The sequence below is a fragment of the Neodiprion pinetum genome, chromosome 1 (genome assembly GCF_021155775.2).
Source record: "Neodiprion pinetum isolate iyNeoPine1 chromosome 1, iyNeoPine1.2, whole genome shotgun sequence".
In the NCBI taxonomy this organism is placed as follows: domain Eukaryota; kingdom Metazoa; phylum Arthropoda; class Insecta; order Hymenoptera; family Diprionidae; genus Neodiprion; species Neodiprion pinetum.
Window position 1 is genome coordinate 29,466,746 of NC_060232.1, and position 24,813 is coordinate 29,491,558.

A 24,813-nucleotide genomic window follows, 5' to 3' on the forward strand; every position below is an offset into this window, starting at 1 on the left:
TATGTGAGGAATACCGATATTAACCTAACTTCATCTGTCTCAACCTAACCTCTGTTGCGGGTTTATTTACTAACAAATTCAGTGAACTAGCAATAATTTCTGGGACTATTGATCCTTCAATGATTTTAGCAGCCTTACTGTTACCTGGTGTGATACTTTTACTCTAAAAGTGCGTTGGGATCGTTAGAAATTATACGAATTTAAAAAATGACTAACATAACCTTAAACCCATTTGAATTCATAGAAATTTAATGCCCGGTGCTGATCTCTCAGATCGCTGTCAAATAAGAAAACTTCTCGCTAGGTTGAACTTATACTTTTATGCCTTTGGAAATAGTCAAATATAAAACGTTGTTGGTAAGCAAGGTATCTAGAAATATTGTCGATTTTCTTGCAAACATCCTAATTGAATTCGCATTGATGATATTTATCTAAAAATTTTTACAGGCCCTCAAATAACAAGTGGCCACCAATCTACAATGAGTGACACAGTTCAGTTTGCTGCTGAGGACGAGCAGATAGAAGAATTTGACACAGATGATGATGATTCCGAGACCGAAACAGCTCCAACAAAAACAGTGGCGCCAAAATCTGCAGTAATTAAAAACATTGAACCGCGTCGACCCCTGCCAGTCAAATCTCCTTTGGTTAATCAGTACAGGCCCAAAAAAGCTGAACAGAAGATAACGATAAATATAAAAACGCCTCTGATAGCTGAACCGCAGAAAGTTGCGCCGAAATCACCGGATAAAGAAGTAAGTGACGACAAAAGCGTTATTGAAAAGCCAGAAAAAGAACTGAACAGCAATGAAAGTGCTGTTCCAAAACAAAGTGCAGATACAACAGCAACAGATTATGAAAAGCACTTGTCGTACGAAGGTTCTCTTTGTATTTATACGGAACCTGGAACTGGACGGAAACTGATTTGGAACACGGAGCAAAATGCTTGGGTGGCTAAACCGGACGAAAATAATTCACAGAATAAGCAGATGTCAGATAATTCAAATGAGCCTGTAAAATCTGAAGGAGAAATTTATGAGTAAGTAGTGCTTTTTAGATCTTAATGCTGTGAAGGTAGTTATTTCAATGCTAAATGACTTAAACCAAAGCTGTTATCGCCTAAAGAGTTTTGAAGATGAATTGAAATGAATAAGTTCCAACCGAAGATGTTTTGATAAATTGTTAAACTTTGTACATCGAACTACTCTAAAAAAAATCGTACACAATTGGTAAGGCATGGTTGAGAAGTACTCAAAATTAATTTAAGTTATGTGCATCCACACAAAATTGCAGAGCATCCAGGCCTGAGGATGATGTGAATTCTGAAACGGTTGGCGATGAACCAGTCAAAAATACGACAGAAAGAACAGGGCCTGAAGCTGCTATGCCTGGTGGTATTTACGGATTTGAAGGAGATACTCATACCTACACCGACCCCAATGACGGAAGTGTATACATGTGGGATAGAGACAAAAATGCATGGTTCCCCAAGGTGATTGTTTCACAAAATCACTTTTTTTCCATTGTCACTTTTATATTCAAGTTTTTTCTTATCAAATGATATTCCTTTTCAGGTCGACGATGAATTTTTGGCAAGGTATCAAATGAGTTACGGTTTCACAGATTCTTCTGCTGCTGAGCCGAACATTCCAGTACCTCAAGTGACAGTAGATCCGAAAACTGAGAAGGAGAATCGAAAAGCTGAGGCAAAAAGAAAGGCCCAGGAACCTTCGACGTGGTTCGAAGTCGACGAGGCTCACAATACTGCGGTTTACATCACTGGTCTTCCATTGGACATTACAATGGAGGAGCTTACGGAGATTGTTACCAAGTACGGGCTCTTGGCTCGCGATGACAAAGCTAAGGATAAAATCAAGCTGTACAAGGATGAGGATGGTCAACCAAAAGGAGATGCTCTCGTCACGTACATAAAGGTAGGAATTTTATTCCGTTTTATACATAAATTATTACACAACTTTTCTAAATAATTCAATGAAATCGTGTATATCTGCATTGAAAATCGCGGCTAGAAGCGGTGAAATAGGTACTACAGATTCTCGGATGGAGAAAAGTTTTAGCAAGATTAAAGTACGTGCTAATTTGTACAAACAGTCGATTATTGTGCCACTTGAGTTGCTTTTTGGCGCACAGATCTGTCTAAGTATGCATTCACTTGTTCTATGTACAATAGAAAAGCGTAATGAAATAGTTCATACATACATCGAGCATATAGAATTATTAAGTAACAGTAACATTAGCGACTTTTTCAAAGTCTGCACATATAAAACCGTTTAGCGGATATTCCCCTTTTCTGAAGTTATGTTTCTGAATTATCATCGTAAGATAAGGTCTCTTTTACTGCCGTAAAATACGAAAAATCGTATGTGCTTTTTAATTAATTTCTTCCGTGAATCATGAAAATTTTTGTGATGCGATTATATTTCAGCTTGGCGAATATCTGCTGTTCTCATTCTTTCCATTCGTAAAAGCGTAATTTCTGACTTAATATAAATAGGTATTTCCATTAATTATATTCACTGCTACAGTATATTTCAGAACTTAATAATACATAATTGTAAGTCTATTACTGTTTTTTTACGTGAAGCGGTCTGTTTTTCTCAGTTTTCAAATATTTCTCTTTACCAAAATTGTAACGATGATCGATGCAAAATTATTAGCGTAATACTGAAATTTGGCACCGATTTTGACTCAGCGATCGCATATCACTGTTATCTTTTATGTCATTTTTCTATTTTCATTTGTACTTGGATATTCATTTTAAGTAGCGGGTAGGATTCGTTTGCAATAAATTACATTACACATACATGTATACATATATGTGTATATATATATAATATATATCGTTAGGGTTAATCGGATCCAGCCGTGGCGTTTATCCGCGGACGAATTTATTCGCGTTGCGTTGTCACCGTTTAATAATTAGGTATTTGTAAATGCTGCGAATTGTTTCGACCGAAAATTTTTTAAAATCCCCTTCTCTCGGTCTAATTTTTTAGCAATACTTCTTCGTCGAAGAAGTTGCTTAACGGAAATTGGATAAACGTCTCCTTCGGTTCTGCAGCAAGATCCTTCGGCTTAGACTCGGGTCTCATGGGACTTTTTGTCGAAGTCTCTTTGCTCGGCGAATCCAGAGAGTTTTTCGCCAATATTGCGGCTTTAACCGGAGCACTGACCCATTGTTCTGGCTCCTTGTTTCCTTTCGGTTGAATCGGGTACAACCTGTCGCTCGCTTCCGCGCCTGGCGCCCATCTAGTTCTGTGGAAAAAATTAAATTTCATTATTAGTTTTCGTCCGGTCAGAGACTCAGGCTTGGAACTTGAAATGAAACAGTTTTTTTTCAACTGAAATAATATCTTTAAAACTTTGTAAGTTTATCGGTAGAGATGTGTGAAAATGAATCGCTTCTCACCTCGAAGGTGTTTCCACTCCCGTTTTCATCCCGTTTCCCGACATCGGATACGATCTCTTCGGCGTTCTCCCCGGTCGTCGTCTTTCCGTTATCAATACTTCGTTCCCCTCGATTGAGTTTTCGGCCAAAGTTTCATTTCCATTTGATTGAGGCCTTATTCGTTGCTTCCGTTCCTTCCCACCTCTGTGTTTCCGTTGTCTTCCCGCATGTCCGGGTGGCCGTTTACGGCCTTTGCCTGAAAATAGAGAGAGAGGCGTTAAATTTTTAACAAACATTGTTTCAAGTCAACTATTTACTGCCGTACCTATTCGTCCCACTCTTGTGTGACAAATGTAGGGCATTTCCTTGATGCACTCCCTCGGAGACCAACGGTAGTTTCGTCTCGGATTTATGACCGCGCAGTGCCATTTGTAGGTATCCTGGTTCTTGAATTTCAAATTGCCAAATCCGTTGTAGGATATTGCTTCCCCCGTTACACCCCATGTCCATTTCATTTCAGGCCAGTTGAATTTGGCGCCGATCCACCGTTCGAACGGCCCTGAGAAAAACGAGAAAATCCTTTCACGCGACGATTGACCATAGATCTTTTATAGATCCGGCGGGAAAAATTTTCTCGCTCGAAATGAGGGGGAAATGAATTTTTTTTTTTCTTTTCATCTTTTCCATAAACAGATATTATATCGCGAATCGTGCCGTAGAATTCCGATTGCAAATAACGGGTCCGATATATATAAACACTCGCATGAATATATGTACATCGGAATTCAGAGGTCGATCATTGTAATCTTGCAGATAATTCATCGGCTCTCGTATGCACGGAATATCATGATAAATATCGTGTAAATTGTCGAAACAGTGCGACAGTCACGTTGACTAAAATCTAATCGAGACAATTATTTCTCGCGTTTGTTTAACCCGTTGCGCAATATTCGTCGGTGTCCCAGTTTGATCCAAGCCCTTATCCACTCGATCGGCAATGAACAGAAAGACGGAGCCACTTCTCGGCTCAGCGTGTTCTGCTTCGACGATGACTCGAGGATTTATTACGGCAAATGATTTCGGCCGATGACTATCGACTCTCTTTTGCTGCGGGGTGATCGGATCACGAATATATTTGACGGGCAGCTTATCGTACGTTATACTTACTTAAATGTGGTAGCATCAGGTAGTTCCTTAATTTTTTGTTCATGCCCTTCCTCGTAAGGGTTGCCAGAGTCGAGTGTCTGTCCCGGCAGTGAAAGTGGGCTTCCTGCCAATTGGCTAAACCGGCGCTGAAGTAAAAGCAGTCACGTTTCAGTCGCACAAATCCTTCCGGGCATTCGTATCGTCTCATCATCAATTTCGATCTCGAATTTGTCGTTCGGTTTCTGAACGTCGGTATTTCGGGTACTTGAACGCTCTGGGGACTGTACTGCGCCAAAACCGTGCCTGGAAGTAGACAGTGAACATTTTCTCACCACCCGCATTTCTCTCAAGCTTATTATAGTCAATGATCACTCGGACAATTCTCAATTAACACCGCACGTGAATTATATTTACGAGCTGTGTTCCCATTGCAGTTCTACACGCTTATTTAGGTATTCATCTATTTTCCAACCATAGATGTGAGACGATCCGGTAATTGAAATGGTTTCTGATACGTTTAGCCAGACTTTTGCCATTTCACGATAGCCGAGTTGTTCGCTCATATTCACAAAAAATTTGGAACAAAAAATCATTCGGTAAAAATATTAAGTTTCCGTTGGAAGGTTTGTTAGATAATATATAAAATAAAAAAAAGAAAAAAAAAATAAAATGCTCGTTTGATAATATTAGTCATAAAAAATTGTAATCAATTCCGTATTTCCTGACATCGTCAAAATTACGGAGTACGCTACGAAGCGCAGCGCGCATGCATTGCAATTCTGTCGATCTGATTTAAAGGAATAAAAAATGACTCTCTCAATTTTTGCTTTACCGAAAACAGTGCATTTCATTAAGCAATCGGCGGGTTCGACGCCCTCTTAACGGCGCAAGGTATATACGGTATATCTGTAGGTATGTATACAGCAACGAACGCATGAACGTTGATGTTATACGTATCCGTTGTACCGGAACATTACCTTTAACGCGTACCTATTCGCCTATTCCATTATTTTATCTATACGAGCCTGTGACATCATCTACGCACGAGGCGCCACGTGCTGTTCGAATATGTGCGTGTGTGTTACGTTCGCGTATAATATACACGTCGCGCTATTTACACGCATGATACGGTTGATGCGGCTTCGGGTTCCTTCGATATTCCGCTACGTGCCAGTTGGAGTTTTTCGCACGTGTGTGAGCGTGCAGAATATGTTACACGTCGAATAGCGTCGTGCGGATTACCTGGCAGACGTGGACAATATTTATGCAGTTCGCATTTCACGACGTTAAGTAAACCTGTATTCAGCACCTGGTCCAAACATGGAATAGGGAAGTTCAATATCACCGTTGCGGAGAAATCGCACAAATATCCCTGACTTGAGGCTCGTTTCTACCTTATTCTCACCGTTCAACGCCGTATTTCGTACAGAATTGCGAGATCGCATATTTCCAGTTGATTAGGAATTCACGAGTTTATTGACCGTGTTGCAGATTGGTCGATTATGTCATCTCACGGTCTCGTCTAATAGTCTTCGCTTGAGCCCAGCGTGCGAAATTATTGACAGTGGCAAACAATTTTCTTTTCGAAAATAACTCGCGTTATAATATGTCCGTAACAATTCACCGCGATGATGACCTTTACGGCTAGTCTTGCGATAAAATTTTAATGCGACGAGTTTTAGCTGTCTATGGACTTGGTTTTATTGCCGCCTATCTTTTGATCCGTTACACTCGCTGGAAGCGCGTTCAATGTCATATTTCCACGTATGGAAATTCTGAAATACAGGTTCAACCTACAGCCGACTAAATTTCATTACGTAAATTTCGGGAAAAATGTGTGGAATTTGCTCACAATCAGTGACGTCTCGTCAAGCCTCATGTCGGAGTGCCAGTTTATACGAAACTGAAGTTAGCGAGCAACGTTACTGTAACGAAACATCAAACCTTCGTTATTGTTTCATTTTGAAATATCTTTCAACGAGTTGGCCTTTGAAAATATCAATGTGTTTTATTTATTGCGGCTTCCTGGATTTCGGACAATCCGAAAGGTGTGAAGCAACGATTTTTCCGAAACACGCATCGTTACAACAACGTTACCAACTTCGATCTCATCAGTTTATAGGTCTTGTCTTGTAAGTCGAGGTTTACGATCGCCGCGACTTTCATTCACGTAGATTGTGGTACAAGGCTGTAGGATAATCCGTCTCCGTTATTAAACACGGGCTTGCCGCAGTGTTTAAACATGCGGTCACTACGTAGGAACGTGTCGCTATTTCGCACGTGACAAAACCGGCCTACCTGCGCTGGTCAAATGTCATAATTATACGCGTTATGCTGCAGTTCGAATCGGATCTTATCCGTAGGTTTTTTTTCTCCATCTCCATTTGTCGGATCGATCGTTTGAGTCCAGGTTACTTCAACGCTTGTCGATTTCGCGAGAAGCGTATAATGGAACGAGAAATCCGATCCGACTTGAAACGGAGAACTGCTGCAGGTGTTTATAATGTAATATGCAGAAGACTATTCTCGAAACGCTGTAAATTTTCTACCGAACAATAAGAATTCCTTTGGCTTCTATATTAGAATTTTAACCAGCCGCGTTCGACATTTTAAAGGAGAGACGCTCCTTTAATAGTCGGAGAAATTTAGCGGGCGTCGAATGATTTCAGGCCAGTGAATGGGTCTGGACGAGAATAGATTCTGGACGCGCGAATATGTGTTGCTCGTATATTCTATCGGGTCAATCAGACGCTAGATCTCTAGGATTGTCCTATTGAATCGATGGGTTGGGATCACCGCGTCGACGAAATATCGGTTAGAATTGAAAAACTTTGTTTCCTGCAAAGGTAAAATTATGTGGATACGCTCGAATGCTTTCCGACTTGATTATAAGAAAGTTAAATAAAAATTGCACCGGATCCACTAGTTTGCGGACTGATAAGGTTCGCGAATTTGCTTCTATTGAATCGAGCTTATTCGAAGAGAAAAAGAAAATAAATTACTTCCTTTATCGCTGCATAATTTTTCCAATTATCAATTGCGATTATTTTATCTCTAAATTTATCGAAGAGGAATAGTTATTATTTTCATCCGATCAGTACACGGGGTCGACTGAAGAAATTCTTTCAACATTTCTATACCCAAGTAAGAAGCGCGGGGAATCGGATTCATTCACGCGGAAACGATCACGACGCAAAGAATCAGAGGACAGGAAAAAAGTGGTCAGTAAAAACAAAAACCGTACGGTCCGGTGAAAGTACGACAATAATACCAACGGTAATACCAATAATGATAATCATTATCGTTTTAATTTACCTATGGCACACAAAATTGCGATCACAGTCTTCCACATGGTGTGTCTTCTTTGTACTTAAAAAAGTCTTAAAAACTCGTGTTTCGTATACGCAGGCACTAAAAACTTGTGTTATAAACTCCTGGAGAGAGAAATCGTCACGGTCGTCTCATCGTCGTTCCATCCCTATGTAGGTACAGCTATGTCCCCCATCCTAGAAATTATAATTTCACAAAGTACACTGTCGGCGGAGACGATGTTTCTCCGTCATACGACAAGTAAAAGGTCGGGTTTGACAACGGGATCGCCGAAGGTGAAACGCGACGAAGGCTGCACTCGACGGCCGCGGAGGTTCGCGACGGACTGATTCCTCAATCCTCCGGTACCAAACTGGCGGTGTGCTCTCCGTGTTCGTCTCCCGACGACGTTCACTGTACCGACCAGCATCCAGCAAGTAAAGCTTTCGGCACAAGCCCCGCCGTCAATTCGCGGCCTGACCTCATCGCCTGAGGTCACAACCCTAATACCTTACGCGTATACGCATATTCCACATTCGCCTTTCGCAGCTGATGCGTGTATATATGCACAGGTGCATGTAAGCGCCTTACCGACAAGAGTCATGCAGCTTTTTTATTTCCATTCAACGCAGACTGTATTGGAATTGCAAATTATTGGAGGGAGACATATTTCTTACCGTAAAGTAGGCGTGTGGTACATTGTACGATTAAATTGGATGGGTCCAGGTGCAACGTCGCGAATATCGCCGCCACCGATGTAACGTTAAAATCTTGGCAGGTAATTTGTCTGCCTCTGGGTAGTTACTTTTTTCAATTCTGTTTTCTACTTGCTCGCCGAACTTGCGGTTCATCTTTGCGCTATCGCGAATCGTCGTTGTACTTTGGGTAACTGCTTTTACGACGAAACATGGTCAACTTCAGCAACTTTATAATATAAAACTCTTGACGATTAAGTTTCTGTGAAATTGCTTCTGTGCAATCTCTCCGTTGAACAGGTTTTTTTGCTCCGAAGAAATAATTAGTCAATGGCATTTATTCCATCTTCGCGGAACTTTTTATATTTCAAATGACGAGCTTAAAATTGAAGCGAAAAAATCTGGTACGAGAATTCGTTTAACTTCAATACCGCGTCAACCGGTTCTTACGCCAAAGGTGATAATTTTTAAGGTGGGCTCACTTCCCCATATAAACCTATGACGATATCAGTGTAGCCTTGTTTTGCACCTAGGAGTTGTATACGGATAACTATCCTAACCTTGTCAATGAGGAAGGCGATTTGTAAACACGAGCTGCTGCTCCGTTTGTTAGCGCGTAAGTATTGTTTTGCTAATAATTTGTAGAATCTCTGCGCGGTAGAATCGGTCAGAAGTCATTGGAAAAATTTCAATTAATTACCACATCGGTGGAATATAATTATGTGTCTTGATTAAAGCGGATGCGTCAATCGTACATAGTGAATAAGTTTCCATAAGAATTGTTTACGACACACTGCGACGCCGGACATCGTACAGCGTGGCGTGAAATGAGCATTCGTTAAATACACGTTACTATAACAGTCATGCAAGATTGTAGAGCTTGCCGCGAATCAGGAAACTGCGAGTTGGGACGTCGCTGTGTGTTCCACGTAGTAAAGTGCCTACATATTTAGGTACCAACAGTTTCCCAGATGTTTTCGGCTTGTATTGTATACACAAAAATGTTGCAAATGAAACAACCGTGTTGTGAATTTTGAGTATACTAAACCTGAAGGTTCTAATAACGGGCGAAAAATGCCTCTTGACTTCTTAACAACGCAAATCGCTCGGCGAGCTGCGTTTGAAGAATAACCGAAAATGATGACGGGGAATGTGCGAGGGGGACTGCGATGTATCGCAAATACAGAATTGGCCAATTAGATTCGAGGCAAAATTACGAAGCTCCGAGCGTTTCTTTACCGGCAATGAGATCTCAATAACACGGACCGCAGTCACAAGGCATTGCCGATACTAGTCGGTCCCGGTCTTCGTAACAATTTTAACTTCGGTACGTAGGTACACCCGTTCATTAGCCTGGGTATAAATCATTGAATGGTTCAAAACGCGGTTCGAACGAATAAATTCAAGAGTAAAGGGAGGTCCACACCGGTTTCTTTGGTCCATTCTTTCCGCTGTGAATCAGTTTATTGTGCAAATCTTGACCGTCGACACAATCCTGGAAACACTCGGGACTACGATGATGGACTGCGGAAGTTGACGGATGGAAATTTTACGAACCGTTGAACGTATTTTGCAAAATTAGGTAATTAGGTAACGGCTGTATTGATTACAATTTTTGACATGCTTCGGCGCAAGCTCTTGATATCCTAAAACCTACAACATGATCTTTTCTGAGCACCTCTAAATCGAGTTGGAAATTTATTCTTACAGACAAATTTCACTGCGGGTATATTACATTTCTTATTGACTTTATGACAGGCTCACGGGCTTCGAATCGTCATGTGTGAGTTATCATCTAATTTTCAGGTTCGGGAACAAAGGCAATCAATTACGCGAAGCAATTTTTTCCTCAACGTTAGCTTCCCAAGTGGCTCCAGTTGGCGCCTTAGTCCGAAGGTTGTCTATGGCAGTTGGCGCCTTGGATCGCAAAAAATTGCCATTTGCGAAACACGGGTCGTTTGTTGATCGAAGAATTAGGAACGTCGCTCAAACTAATGCTCCGATGGTCATCCGTTACACGAATTTAGTAAATGTGTTAAATCTCTTTCGCTACTAGTCGCTTGAGTGTAATTTTGGAGTTGAGTGATTTCGAGATTACGAAATGATTTCGAACGATATCGACACCTCAATCGCTTCGGCTAAACAACCCTCGCAGTGCCCAGTTGTCTTCTTATATCTTTGAAATCCCAACGCTTTCGAGGAACAATTCTGCGTGTGTCGGTTTCGGTAAAGTAGTCAGGTATTATACCTAGAACCTCGGACCGATCGAAGTGGGAACAGGAATTCATTCCCTCCTCCCTCCGTACCATTGTCGTACATGATGCCCTTATACACTAAGGTACATATGTGTAATGTATCCACACGGGCAAGTTTGTGGAGGTATATAATTCATTTGTAAGACACCTTTCGCCGCGAACGGTGAGTCATGGATGCAGCAGAGATTTCTCTTCAACAAACTGTGCGCGACGATGATGTTTCGAATCTCTGGGACGTCGTGTCTGCGTCTTACAAGTGCTCGTTAAGTTCGGCACATTTGGTGCGCTAAATTAACGCCACCAGAGAATTAATCGTAATCTAGGTCGATTGAAAAAAAAGAAGGTATTTCGAGGGTAGGTAAATTGATGTGGTAAAAAAATACAACGTCTTATATAAGACAGTGAGACGAGCAGAGTCTCGAAGCTTTTTGTAACGAAAGAGAGTGGCGGGTGAAAATTTTTCTTCCTCTTACTTTTCATGGGATCTGTACTGCGGATTCACACGCGTATTTGTACACCGCAGAGGGCAGAATGCTCAGGTTCACAACCTATAAGGAGGTATACCATCGATCCTCAGGGACTCGTACAAGCGTCTTCTTCGTAGGGGTTTTTCTTTTCCGTCATCTCGTCTTTCGTTATTTATTTTCCGAGTAAGGGAACGACGGCGAAGCTAATCAACGGGTTCGAGCAACAGGTTAAAGGAGAACTGGATTCGCATCACGGTTTACGATTCAGTGACCCGCGATAGACTCTATCGATTCCTGGATTTAGTCTGCGGTGTATTATACGGACAGCCTGAAGCCGTAGCGAGTGATGAACAGCCTTCAAAGAATCTTCTCGCGAACTTGAAGTATCCGCGTGATGTTGGATTAAAATAAAATAGAAGTGGTCGTAAATATCGGGGATCTAATAAACTCAGAGATTTAGTCGATTTTTATAAACAGACCGACGAGAGAATAAATCTTGGCTAGTCGCAATAAACATTCTTGTCTTGATTCATATTCAATTGCCAATTTCACTTTTTACTTATCTTCATAATCTATACACGGATATTTGGAATTCGCCATATCAATAAACAAACCCAGCAGCGCGTATGGTCTACATCCCAGAAACTGGTCTCTGTTGGTACAGCCAAATACGGTGCTGCTGCGGGGAAAATTTCACTTGCAAAATGCAACCGTCGGTTTAAAGAATGAATGAATGCTTAAACTTGATTTAATCTCTACAGTCTGTATCGTGTCATATTGCTCAATTAGATTTGCATTTTATCGCGTGTTGTTCCATATTTGGTAACGAATTTTACCTCGGTGAAGTTGTAAATATATGTACACATATTTCGACCGTTTCTTCAATTCAGTTTTGTAACTCATTGTCAATACGGCGATGAAAATCTCGGTATGTTGTTGTTCCGGTGTTAAAATATCCGTCCGTTGAATCACAAAAATTTCTTTTCCATCCACACGCGTCTTTCGTATGAAAAATATAAGTCACTGACCAATGTGACTGAGGAGAATTCGTCTAGCGCTAGAAATTCTTTCGCTTCGTATAGTCTCGAGTGAAAATTGAACCAAATTTTTTTTCACTTTACTTTACATCTTGCCTCTTCGTTGGGAAAAAGTTGAACTCACACGTTAATATACAATCCGAAACATCGATGGGATATATTCCAGACATTTTTTCCCTTCGAAGTTTATAAAAAGTCAAGAACTGTGTGTGGGCGAGAGCGATCCATAACCCCGAGTTTATAGACGGAAGTTGTTGGTTCAATCGACACACGTCATGGAAAAAAGAAAAGAAAAAGATTAGAGAAAGAAAAAAAAAAAAAAAAAAATTAAACAAGAAGTTTAATCGTTTTGGTTTTTGCATTCCGCTGACATAATAACGAGTGTTAATTTTACTTTTCATCGTACAACGGACATCATACACCGTATACAGTACGATCCCTGGATCAATTTTTTATTTTATCGGTTTAACGTCTCTGCAGTTGATGCCGATAGCGGCTCAATCTAAATGAAACCACGAGCTGTTTCTATGCGCCCAGAAAATTATGCGGTTACGTGATCCAGAATCTGTGAGCACCCAACAACCTTATCGCGGTTCACGAGATATTGCATACAATTTAACCGTTAATCAGCCGATTAACTCACCGTCTTATCTACACGGTTTTAATTAAATCACACCGTTGGCCGTGTTGTTGTTCCCGGAACCTTTCGTTCGTAATACATTACCTGTCCATCGATGCGTTTGCAATTAACTTGTTTCAACAGACGCGCGGGATACAGTGTCGGGTAAACTAGACGTCGCAACCTTTCAGGCGAGTCTGAAACGGTGACGGCAAAATGTTTCTATAAATATAACGTATGTAATAAGCCCGGGATTTATGCAGTGGCGCGTTATAACGACATAATACACGCGTTATTAATGCACACGGGATTTGCGATGTACAGTTAGACTGTCCAAGTTATCTCTTTTATTGCGTTATGCCTAAAGCGCGTGTTCGCGTACTCACGGATGATACAAAATTTGTCTCTTTCACGTATACTACGTACACGGTTAAGTAGGTATAGAAAAGGTCAACTTATCCATTCTTTATAGTCTTTATCAGCTGCTTGTATTATTATGTTGCTTGGTAGGTATGCCGTGAAAAAAGGAAACATTAGTCGGTCATTTTACTGTTTTTTTACCTACATACTCGGATACGGCCACACTCCGTCTACCTTGCAAATGGAATTATAATTATCCGGCAGCGTTCCTTGAGTATAAATCGTGTTTAACCGGTGTGAAAATCAGAAGCGACAAGACTCTAATGAACACATTATACTATACCGAGCCAACAGCTGATCGCGGTCGAGAAGATTACAGGTTGACGACGATGAATGTCGCGATTTTTAACACTTTTTTTAACTTGTCTCCAGGCTTCTCGTAAAGTGATTTAATTCAAAAAGAGATTAAAAAAAAACAGGAGATTAAAACAAACAAAAATATGATTGATTGTATTGCGTAAGTCCGCTTCGAAATTTGTATAATAGGCGAAGATGTGGATAGTCTGGATAGAAATAGCAATTACTTTTTACACAATTATAGGTACACCCGATAAGTGCAAACTGAATAGTTTTTTTTTCTTTCCCCGGAGCGAGCACGTGCGGTAGAAACTTAGCTTCAAGTGATATCAATCCTTCGTTTGATGTTAGATACGGAAAATAATTTAACCAGCTATGTAAACTAGCCGCAATTTTTCAATTATTTCAATGACTAGGCCGTTGTGAAATGCTGTTAGAAAGTATGCCGCAGGTGCACGAATGTCGATCGATGATAGACGTAATATATTGAGAATTCTCTGCATGAATCGAATTGCATCCAGCTGCATGTTGCGATATTTATATGCGCGGAAAGTGTGTAAAATCATTGCGGTTTTCGATGCGGGTATAAAAATTACATGTGAAATATGAAATTTGCATCGAATTTGTCCCCGCAATTTTTAAACTGCTGTACAAAAGTTGCGAAATTAGCAATTTAAATGGCTCGTGGTGTCGCGATGAGTCAAAGCTTGTTTTGATCAACAATTTATCTGCCTAAAAGTAGTGAAAAACTTGGTCACTTGTTTGTTCGGGCAAGTTATCGCGGCTCTCAGCTCCTATCACCATCGGTTACACGAATGTGTACGGAAAAAACGTTTCGTCGAAATTTCTGATGCCAGATTGTGAAAAAGTTGGGCGAGCCTGGGTCGAATTTCTCACATGGAAGCTCGAGCGATAATAAAACGAAGCATTATGTGTTTCAAGGAAAAAATGCGTCTGACATCATGGAACAACATGTACGACGAAATGTCGCGTAAAATGTGAGGATGCTAATTTATATTACTCATGTCGTAACCCGAAAACGATGAGCGAGAATTTTCACGGCCAGGCCCGATCCGATCGATCAGTTCTGTATTTTATTCCTCGTTAATTTTGACCGTCCAACGATCGTTGATTTTTAATTGCCCAATAACGCTCTCCGCAAACGTAACTTTACGAAGATGTCCTCGCCGCTCGAATCAACTCTTGAGTCACGGACAATTGGATAGCCATACGTGTCTTTAGAAAATATTGTGGAAAGTTTTTTATTTGAAAAAAGTCAAGCGGCGATACCCGAAGAGGATCTCAATATTCAGCCTCGGTATTGAAAAGTAATTAATAATGAAGAAGAATACAATTTGCGGAAATTAGGTGTATTTTCGACGTGATCCATCTGTAGATAACGAAAGTATACGTGGGGTAGAAAGTTTTTTCGGATAAATTGAAAACTTAATCTCATGCCTATTGCAATGGGGTGAAATTTTGTGTATTCTTCGAGTTATTACTCGAGTATTTTCTCTTCCACATGAATCGTGTCATCTTGATTGATTATCACACACCGAGTCACATTCCCTGGGATATTTTTCGTGTATTTGCATATGTCGGTCGCATCTTTGCGCACGTCCAAGCTAAAATTAAAAATAGGTAGAATACCTACGCCCGATCGTTCTCTAAATAAACAAGTAGGCAAAATGTGAAATATAAAACCGCCGTAGGTCTGGCCAGATATTTGCGAAGCTTCTACTCTCAGATCGTTTTGCGTTGCAAGTAAATGGGATCCGTGTAAAGGGCGATGAAAAAAGTTAAATGAAACATGGGAAATGAAATCTCTGTCGTTTCGTTAGCTTTAGTAATTTTTCGAAACAAGTGTCCTCTTTTTTCAATCTTCTTAAAAATCATCTCCATGCGATATTCCGCAGCAGCGTTTAAACTAACGACAAAATGTTGTCCCTTCATTCTGAAGTTGAAAAGTGTACTCGTAGAAGATAATAGCCTTAAATATATGCGCATTTGTAAATATTTTGCTTCCTTTCACCGTTTGTAATAATATTTAAAAAGCTTAGTCGATATTGCGTAAATTATACTTTATCGAAACTTTCTTCTGTAAATAATTATGAGATATTTTATCGGGGCGCTAAGTCAATAAACATAACTTTTCAGTTTCGCTTGGAGCCCAAAATTTTCGATTTAGAACTGCATAATTCGCTGCTACAGGTATAAGACAACTCTTTCGTCATGGTAATCATCGACTGGTTTTCCTTTTTATCTTTCTTTCCTTTCGTTTTTCCAATACCGAATCGACCGCCGGTTGCATTGCGTACCAACGCGTAAATCGCGTTTTGACAGAAGAGATAGCGGCAAGCTTTGAGGAGAAAATAGTTTTTATCGCACGTGGTTCATACGTTCCGTGATCTACGTAACAACGAAATTGCATCACTTGTGCTACTTGTACCGAATTCCTAATGACCCGGTGAAAATTTACATCTATTTTCTTTTCTTTTCTTTTTTTGACGCTGTTTTTCTTCTCTTGTCATCCGATTACCGCGACAGCTGACAACGGAGAAAAGTTCAACCAATTATGTGTATCCAGCAGAATTTTCGCATCCAATTTCCACAACGGAACAGATATCGAGGATGTCGCCGAAACCTCGCTATATTCTCTAGCGTCCGATCGTAGGTACGTGACGTCATCGTTGCGCAACTATTTGTCATTTGGCAAACGTGGAGTCCTATACTGGAGCTTGGCGTCACCTGTGTCAAGTTATTGGAGAAATCGCGTCATCGTCGACGCGCCCAGATTTTTGCATTTTTATTTTATCGCCACCGGTTTGAGGTGTAATTATTATCGGCGCGCATACGCATCGCTCTTGTCATTCGCCTTAGGGTATGATATTGTTTTTTTCTTTTTATTTTTTTATTTTCTCTCCCTCGTATTCAATAACGCCTCGTTGTAGCGATTATTTTCAGCGATGACAATGTCGTACATTCTTGTGCAACGCTCCTGATTCATGGCACGACTTATCGACGTTGTGACATTTGTTATTCATTTTCTAATTTGTAATTCGTATGCGTGCATGCTTGTGAAACATCGTAATCGTACGATTTAAGGTTCTATCGAGGGAAAATCCTGTCCCTTTTTCTCACACTGATCACCACGGCTCGGTGAAATCCGTTCGAGCGTTAAGTAATTTCAATTATGAATATCCCCGCTCGTAAAACTCGTAATCTCCTTCAATTACGGTTATACTTTTTTCTCCAATCAACCGGACAGCGAGTGGTAGTGGTTAATTAATTTACGAGTCTCCCTTATCTACGCCAACGCTGCAGCTTACAACGACTAATTATAACTAACTGGTTTTTCGTCTCACTCGTATTACATATCTGTGAGTATTTAATCATGTTTCACCCCCTCGCCCCCGACCCTTTTTCCCCCCTGAGCCTGCAAATTGATTTAATATCAATTATATTTATTCCTTATTGTCGTATTATGCGTGATATTGAATCACGAATCGTTAGTATAATAATTATCATGCTGTATTACGTGTAAACCTTCGAGCGTGACGTGATCCGTTCTAACTATATAACTATGGATCTACGCTTCGCGGTAATTCACCTTCAGTGATTTTCTTCTACAAGGATAGGTCAACGCTATAAATAAACTTAACAATTTCTTGCGATTTTGCATTTCGTATTATAGTTTTTCCTATTTCGCAATCGCAATGTAAACATGTTGTCATCCGTGGCGTGATACTGCAGATTTATATGTAAATGTATGTATTCTTGGAAATTAGATGACAGTTGAACGTTGATATCGTCGGAGTTTATTTTTTAAAACAATTACTGGTTATTCGATCATGTTTATTTGAATCTTATCCTGCAGCTAGTTTTCCCGTACGGACAGAAATGTCATTGACCCTCATGCCGCAATACTTAATTGTTGGTTGGATACACTCATTATCGATCACTTGTTGGTCAATTTTTACTTTGACAATTCAATTACGTACGCGTTATTAGCCGCTCGATGACCCCGCGTAACAAAGTGTTTTCATGTCGTAATTCTTACCGTTCAGAGTTCACAATTCACAGTGATATAATTACAATTCGCAAAAGTTACCAATCTCTGAGTTTTATCAGTAGATAAATTGACCTATCCGCGTGTTCGAAAAAAAGAGCAGACAATCGTATCTTTGATCTAGGCACGAGGATGAAAGTGTAAAACTGACTTTCGAGTATGTGTAACAAAGATTGTAGTTTTTCACTTCCATTTATTGACCGTGTCAAACATTTTTTTTCTTCAAAACTTGGAAGTGAAACCTTGTAACAATCGAACGAAAATAGAGACACTACTGCAGCGGTACTTTCGACCAGTGCTGTACGATTTAGCCGGCCAAGACCGTTAACTTTGCTAATTAGCTAAAAGTTAGCTGGCTTTAGTAATTAACCGGCCAAAATAGTTGACTGGTTAACCGGCTAAGCCGGCCAAAAATAACTAAACAGCTAATTTTAACCGGTCAAACCTAAAAATGCAGAAAATCAACGAGCAAACGAATTTTCCATCTTTTGAATTCGAACTTCTGACTAAAATACCGCATAAATAGACGTTTGTCACTTACGATTAGACAAGTTTTTGAGCGAATGCAATTTTAATATTACCGATTAATGTAATAACCGTAGTTGGGAAACAACACGTATTAAATTATTCGAAAATTTGCGGAGCTTTTTGAGTTACTTTGAAAAGTTAACCCAAACAAGTATGTCACGATTTGACGGACGTTCATTTTTATTCTTAGCTCAGCTGATTAGTATTGATTGATCAACTTTTTAGGCAGTTTGAACAATTGGATGACCATAATTCTGCAAAGTGAATATAATAAAACTTATTTCAGTCGCAAGTTCGAAACTGAAAGATGAAAAATTCATTTGCCTGTTGATTTTGTACATTCTCAGGTTTAACCGGCTAACTATTTTGACCGGCTAATTGTTTTAGCCAGCTAACTTTCAGCTAATTAGCCCAGTTAACTGTCTTGACAGGCTAAGCCGGATAAATCGTACAGCGCTACTTTCGACTCTAAAAGATTTTCGACTATTTCGGTCTCACCCAGAGCCTGAGGCTTACATGTGTCGCGAAGAATAAGAAGTTGAACAAGAACTGACATACAGCATCAACCTTGGCCGAATGTTAAACGGGATAGACCTGCAGTGTAGCACGCTTCATTTCATAATACCTACCGCACGTAATACGCGAGCGTGACTCAGAGATCGGAGGGAAAATGCAAAGGAATGGATTCTTGGGTTCCCACATCTTCTCTCCGTAAGTACGCATGTTAGAATAAGCGGCGTAACGTAACGGCTCGAAGACAGTCTCGAGTTCTTACGAGACCGGAGCCAGCAGCCAGAATCATCATCCAAACGTTCTAACGTTCCTTCAAGTAAGGTAGCGAAATCCGAAAATTAAAATATTGAGAAATACCTTGAACCACCAATGTTTTTACTGAGTTACGATGGTGAAATTGAAGTGCATTTTTCTATTTCCAAAAAGTTTAAACACGTTTTGTTGTCAGCTCTGGCTGGTAGCTTCAGCTTCATCGAGTTCTTGGGTGGTCCGAGCCGCTCCGAGCAAGTGGAAGGGTTATTTTTCATAACGCGGTATACGCGAGGTCTCATCCCGTTGTCCTTGACGGCGCTGAGAGTATATAATAGGTGAAATTCAGAAATGTATCGTGAAATGTTTACCGCGGGTATAAGGTGGATGGAAGAAAATCTTTTCCGACCTCAAAGAAAAGAGCTTCGAGATCGGCTCCGGCAGTTTACATTGAAACGAGCGATTTCTCACTCTCGCAATTTGATATCCAACAGCATTCGCTGGTTATTAAAAGAATATTTCAAACGGTCGCTGACCCTTCACCGTCGAGTGACTTGTACTAGACGTATATTCACGGGGTGATCGTAAATCTGTAAAAATCTGTAATCAGTCCGCATTACGGTTACTGCAGGAATCCACGTATATATGTATAACACCGCGCGCTCGTATCTCAATTTTTATTGTTCATCGTCAGTTTATTTCCCTGTCGTCATTCGTCTCTTCTGTCGCCTTTCACGCTACTCCTGTTATTGACGCAACGTTTCCAGAGAAAATGTCGCCGTCGTATAGTTTGCGCGCAGAAATAAGGTTTACGCGATGTGGATACCGCCTTCCGCTCGCTCATACATCACCCTGGTGATGTCATTCGTTCGGTTTTAGCAGTCATGGAACTTCAATTTCAATTCCCCAATATATTTCTCGGAAATATCTCGTTTGATCTCTTATCTTGGCAGTTCAGCGGATTCGTACGCACCAAAAATACTCGAGACGCTGCAATACTCTTCGATGATTATAAATGTTTTACGATTGAATCGTCGAGCCATGTGGACCGTCGATTGCTTTGGGTTGCCTGAATGAAATGCCTGTATCTTCAGAAGCAGGAAGGCTATTCAGCCAGGGTTGCAAATGATTTGTTATTAATCACACTTGCCACGGACTGTAATTACGTCAAATAGAACAAATGATTATGCACGGGAAGAGAGAAGGCCTGATTGATGCTCGTCAATCGACCACCGGCACACTCTTGGCTATTGAAACATTCGTGAGACTGCGGTTTGTTTGATGCATCTTCTGGTATTTCTTTACTACCGCCATTAATTCATACTCCGCTATACGTTATAATCAAATTTATTTTACCAATGTTTGAAAATCCTCATCGTTTCAAGCTCCATTTCTAGAAATGACGATTTTAGGTCAACCGGTCAAACGGCGTGCCAGTGCATATTCTAAGGTTTAACTGTTCGTAGTTATTTGCGTAATCTGACGACCGACGGCAAGTCGTAATACATGCAACGTAAAGTCGGAGACCAGCGCTTCTGCATCGCGCGTGCCTTGACTTCGGAATTGCCTGTGCATACGCGTTGTGTGCCAGCGTGAAATACTCGAGTTTAAATTCGCCACGCCCGTTTCCATACTCCACGCTCCAACTTCCACGACACGCATTTCGTTCGTGGCGCATCTTCGCTCGATAACGCTGCATTTCGGCCAGAATATTCCTGGATGATCGAGTAGCTCGTGCCATTACAAGCCTTCAAAAGACTCGCGGCGGTGCACGCGGTAAACGACGTTGAACAGAGCGGAGCAAATCACTCGGTCAAGACGTCAGGATTAATTAAACGAATATGAATTCATACGGTGGAATGTGCCCCTTGCATTCGTCCGGTCACTCTCTCAATCTCTCAATCTCTCAATTTCTCAATCTGTCGCGATAATAATCGATCCGTGCTCTTGTCGCGTATACGTCTCGGTTAGATCGATTGCTCGGAATCAGAGGCAGTCTTCGTTCGTAATTGAACGCAGTTTGCGCGATGACAGCGATCAATTTTCAACTGCGTTTCGTCGTCGTAAAGGACAAAGGGGTCTTTGGCTCAGAGCCTCTAGGTTTCCGACTTTGGCTCGTTCCTTTATTGCGGTACCTTGGGATCAGCTAAATCGGTTAGTCCCTCTTCACTCATGCGGTTGTCCACACGTCAAGAGTCGCCGTGGGTTAATATTGTCATCCGAGTTATGTATATGGAAATTTGAAATTTACTACCACGGGTTGTTGTTGCTTTCTGCGTTGCGTTGAACCGCAACTCCGAATGAACGATATGTGCTTTTGCTGTCAGAGAGAACGAAAACCTTCCAAGACATCCTGCCAGGCTAATTTTATTCAACGACTCCACCGCAGTCTTTCAGTTTTGTGAAACTGTACAGTTTTCTCTTCTACTCGAGATTTGTTTGCCTCGCTGATTCATCTCGTTCGCCTTGCAGCCGTCAGAGCTTGCATTTTTAACTCGTGACAGGCTTGAGACTGTTCCTCGATACCGTTGCGGAGATTAGCCGCTGAAACTTGTTTCGAAACAGCGGTGAAATTTTTACTTTTTTAACAAATTTGCATTCTTACCGCATGCAAGTAAAACCGAATGAATTTTGAATCGACAAGCTTAGGCATTGTTCGCGTAAGTTTTAAAAAATTAACACTTGATTCGCGACGAGTCTGTCAAGGTGGCTAATTGAAAGTAATTTGCGAAATTTTAGAATGACTTTCAAGGAGTTGACTTTGCAAAATACGAGTATATTCTATTTATCATGGTTTATTAATTGGAGCCATTCCTAAAGGTGCGAAGTAACGATTTTTCCTACACATAAATCGTTACAGTAACGTTATTAACTTCATCCTCATAATTATTACTGGGCTTCCTTAAACGCGTCATGGTCTTAAACCGATCTTCGAATTAATCGTACAATTATACAATTCGGGTCGCGGTTAAGAAGTCTATAGGCGATAATCGATCTTCTGTAATTTATCTCTTTCCTGTGTGCGGTTATTTGTTATAAATTCAGAACACGAATTATGCAGTTGCGAAAGTTCATTTCGGTTCGTTTTTCTGAAAAACGATAAAACAGGAATTTTTTACTCATTTTTGACTCATCATGACATTTGATTTAACGTATAGAATAAATAATAATTTTTTCACCTGTCTTGGTTTCTGGAAGTCAGGACACGTCTTTCAGAGCAAGTTGTAGGAGGAAGATTTGTTATTGCTTCAGTTTTATCGCTTACGAATGTAGTAACCGAGTGATTCGGGTCGAGGGCAATAAAAATTTGTTACCGGTCGGTTTCACATAGCTGATGCGAATTAATATGTTACACCCGACTATACTTTTGATACCGTAATTAGCTTGGCTTTGAACATCGTTATTCAATCAGCACGTTCGCAAATGTTCTAACGCGTATAATCTCACCTTATGTATACGCTAATCACGTTTGGGTTCGTCCATTGTGAAATACGCAGGTTAAATTTAAAGCTTGTAGTAAAAATACGTAGACTCTATCATGATACGTAAACGTTACACGGAATCTTGAAGAACATCCTGCGCGCCTTAATAGTGAAATAAATTTTCGCTCATTTTTCAAAACCGTTATTGTTTCTGAGAAAAATTTAGCTTATCCCGAGCCACATCGTATATCGTTGTATATTACGACCTGCCAAACTCGTGCGAAGCACGTGGATCAAATTATCTAATTATCCGTATAACTAATTATACATATATTGCGTGTATACCGACAGAGTGGGAGGTATTATCGTAACCGATTTTACGAGTTTCCGCCCGTAAATGTTTACGCCGATCAAAATACATCAAAGCCGTTCGCCTCAAGGCTTTTTGAAAAACCATTCACCGCTACCCAACTCGTAAAATAAGTTGGCAGAGATAGGTTTTTTGGGTCTCATACCGTTTTTTCCCTATCAAAAGAAGTGCGGGTACATATCCGAGAACTTCCTCTGTACACCAATTTTCTTTCCCAGTTTTGCGGTTCCATTTGATATCGGGTTTACAATGTCGTGTCGATGAAATCACAGATTGAAACAAGTATATTCGGAATCACGCTTCGTTGGATACAATTTTTACAGACGCTTTAATTGTCCGCATACGTGCGTACAGTATCGTCTGCGTTGTAGACGGTTGTTTGAATCGAAAAAACAGCGAGGTTGTCTAACTGGCTGGAGGAATTGCTTTAAAAGCTATTTATTCTGGAATAGTCGGCTTTAAATGAAAATTCATTCAACAGACATGACTCACTATGGTTGAGAGATGCCACGGAAGCTCAGACCACCTCATCGAGCCGCTATAATTAGCTATTCCTCAGCTCGCAGTGAATCGCTTATGCTCGTAAGATATTGATTTTTAACTGTTGAATTTACGATCGTTTAACAGGGGCGTCATAAAACGTGGGACAATACACTGTTTAAAAAATTATCCACGGCTTCCTGCAGAGGAATTCGCCGTTCTCGACTTACTCCATCATTGACATTACGTGAGGTACTCACTCGATAATTTAAAAACAGGCCGTGTTCCGGCGGTGTTGTACGTTAAATCGCATCTTCGTGCCGTTACCGGTTACGAATTTTTTGGTGGCGAATTATTTAAAGTAAAGATATCAAACTTTGACTAAACATCCGAAGGACAAAATGCCGGAAGAGCGTAATTCCGACAAGGCAAAGTTCCGAACGTGCGAAAATGAGAAAATTTAAAAATCTGTAACATCGAAATTCCGAATGATCTATCATTTTCAGTTCCGCGAATTTCTGGTTCGGCGAAATTTCACCACTTTGATCTTTCTGTGTTTTGAATCATCGATCTTTTTATCGTAGGAATTATGGTCCTTCAGATTTTCGGTTTTTCTGATTCCTTACAACCACTCTTTGAGTAAACTACGCTGTGTGAGTAGATTTTAATTTTCGGAATTTTACCGTATCGAGACTTTGTTTTTCGGAACTTTGCTCTATCGTAATTCGAATTTTCGGAATCTTGCATTTCGGAACTTTGAGCCGTCGGATTTCCGACTATTCGAAACATTGTTGTTTTGTAAAATTTTTGATTTCTTTTTCATTTCGTTACTTCAAGTTTCACCACCACATAATTCGGAATTAGACGGTTTCGTAACTTTTTAAATTCGGAACTTCAACCCCGCCCCGCAGTCTACAATTTCAACGGCAAGACAGAGTACCGATATTATACGTTCGTTCCGTAGAATTGGTTCCATACTTGTTGATCGGAGGGAATGAAAACGGTATGGTATGTCTGAAATTTCGACGTTCTGTTTTCAGGTGGAGTCTGTCAACCTCGCTCTGCATCTGTTGGACGGATCGCAAATCAGAGGCAACACTTTGTCGGTCCAGAGAGCAAAGTTTCAAATGAAGGGAAAGTACGACCCGGGGCTTAAACCTAAGCGAAAGAAGAGGGACAAAGAACGGGCGAAGAAGATTCACGAAAAGTAAGTCGGACTATCTGACTTATTGCCTTATGTAATACGATCCCAAAAAAGCTTTCATCTCTTTGTTTTTACAAGCCTCCGCGGCGCTTCGTTCGTATCCAAGCCTTTTGTTGTGTCATTCTCAATGGGATAAAGGAACGAATTGTTGAACCGGGTGTCGATCTCTTTCAAAGAAAGTGAATATATAGCCACCATTTGCATATATTTTTCAACGTCTGGTAGTCGTGATTCCGACTAGGCAGACAGTTTGGCGCACCCAGAGAGACAAGTTGCAGTTACCAGCGCCAGCAGCTGTGCCCTCATGCCGATTGTTTATTACTG

General features: G+C 40.6%; 2 protein-coding genes across 5 annotated transcripts in view; one reads left to right on the forward strand and one right to left on the reverse strand.

Moving 5' to 3' along the window:
- barc (RRM1_TatSF1_like and RRM2_TatSF1_like domain-containing protein barc) overlaps positions 1-24,813 on the forward strand; it is a 48,559-nt gene that overhangs the window by 11,596 nt on the left and 12,150 nt on the right. For 2 of the 4 annotated variants that reach the window (XM_046609210.2, XM_046609207.2), the window contains exons 2-5: positions 448-1,039; positions 1,294-1,492; positions 1,575-1,934; positions 24,326-24,492. In XM_046609210.2, the coding sequence (XP_046465166.1) occupies positions 480-1,039; positions 1,294-1,492; positions 1,575-1,934; positions 24,326-24,492 (1,286 nt within the window). In that variant the 5' untranslated portion in view covers positions 448-479. Of the gene's footprint in view, positions 1-12; positions 367-447; positions 1,040-1,293; positions 1,493-1,574; positions 1,935-24,325; positions 24,493-24,813 lie in introns of those variants that run through there. The other 2 variants (XM_046609209.2, XM_046609208.2) reach the window with 2 other exon arrangements.
- On the reverse strand, positions 1,921-8,261 carry LOC124210821 (uncharacterized). The gene is made up of 5 exons (XM_046609211.2): positions 7,871-8,261; positions 4,577-4,858; positions 3,735-3,968; positions 3,431-3,665; positions 1,921-3,276 (listed from the first exon to the last, which is right to left on the reverse strand). Exons 1-5 carry the CDS (start codon positions 7,905-7,907, stop codon positions 3,006-3,008), a joined length of 1,059 nt encoding a protein of 352 aa, XP_046465167.1. The 5' UTR covers positions 7,908-8,261; the 3' UTR covers positions 1,921-3,005.

Coding starts and splice junctions, on each gene's coding strand:
- LOC124210821 (XM_046609211.2), bottom strand. CDS start 7,907: ATGTGGAAGACTGTGATCGCAATTTTGTGTGCCATAG. Junction 3,969..4,576: donor CCTGATGCTACCACATTTAA/GTAAGTATAACG, acceptor CGTTTTTCTCAG/GGCCGTTCGAACGGTGGATC. Junction 3,666..3,734: donor CACAAGAGTGGGACGAATAG/GTACGGCAGTAA, acceptor CTCTATTTTCAG/GCAAAGGCCGTAAACGGCCA.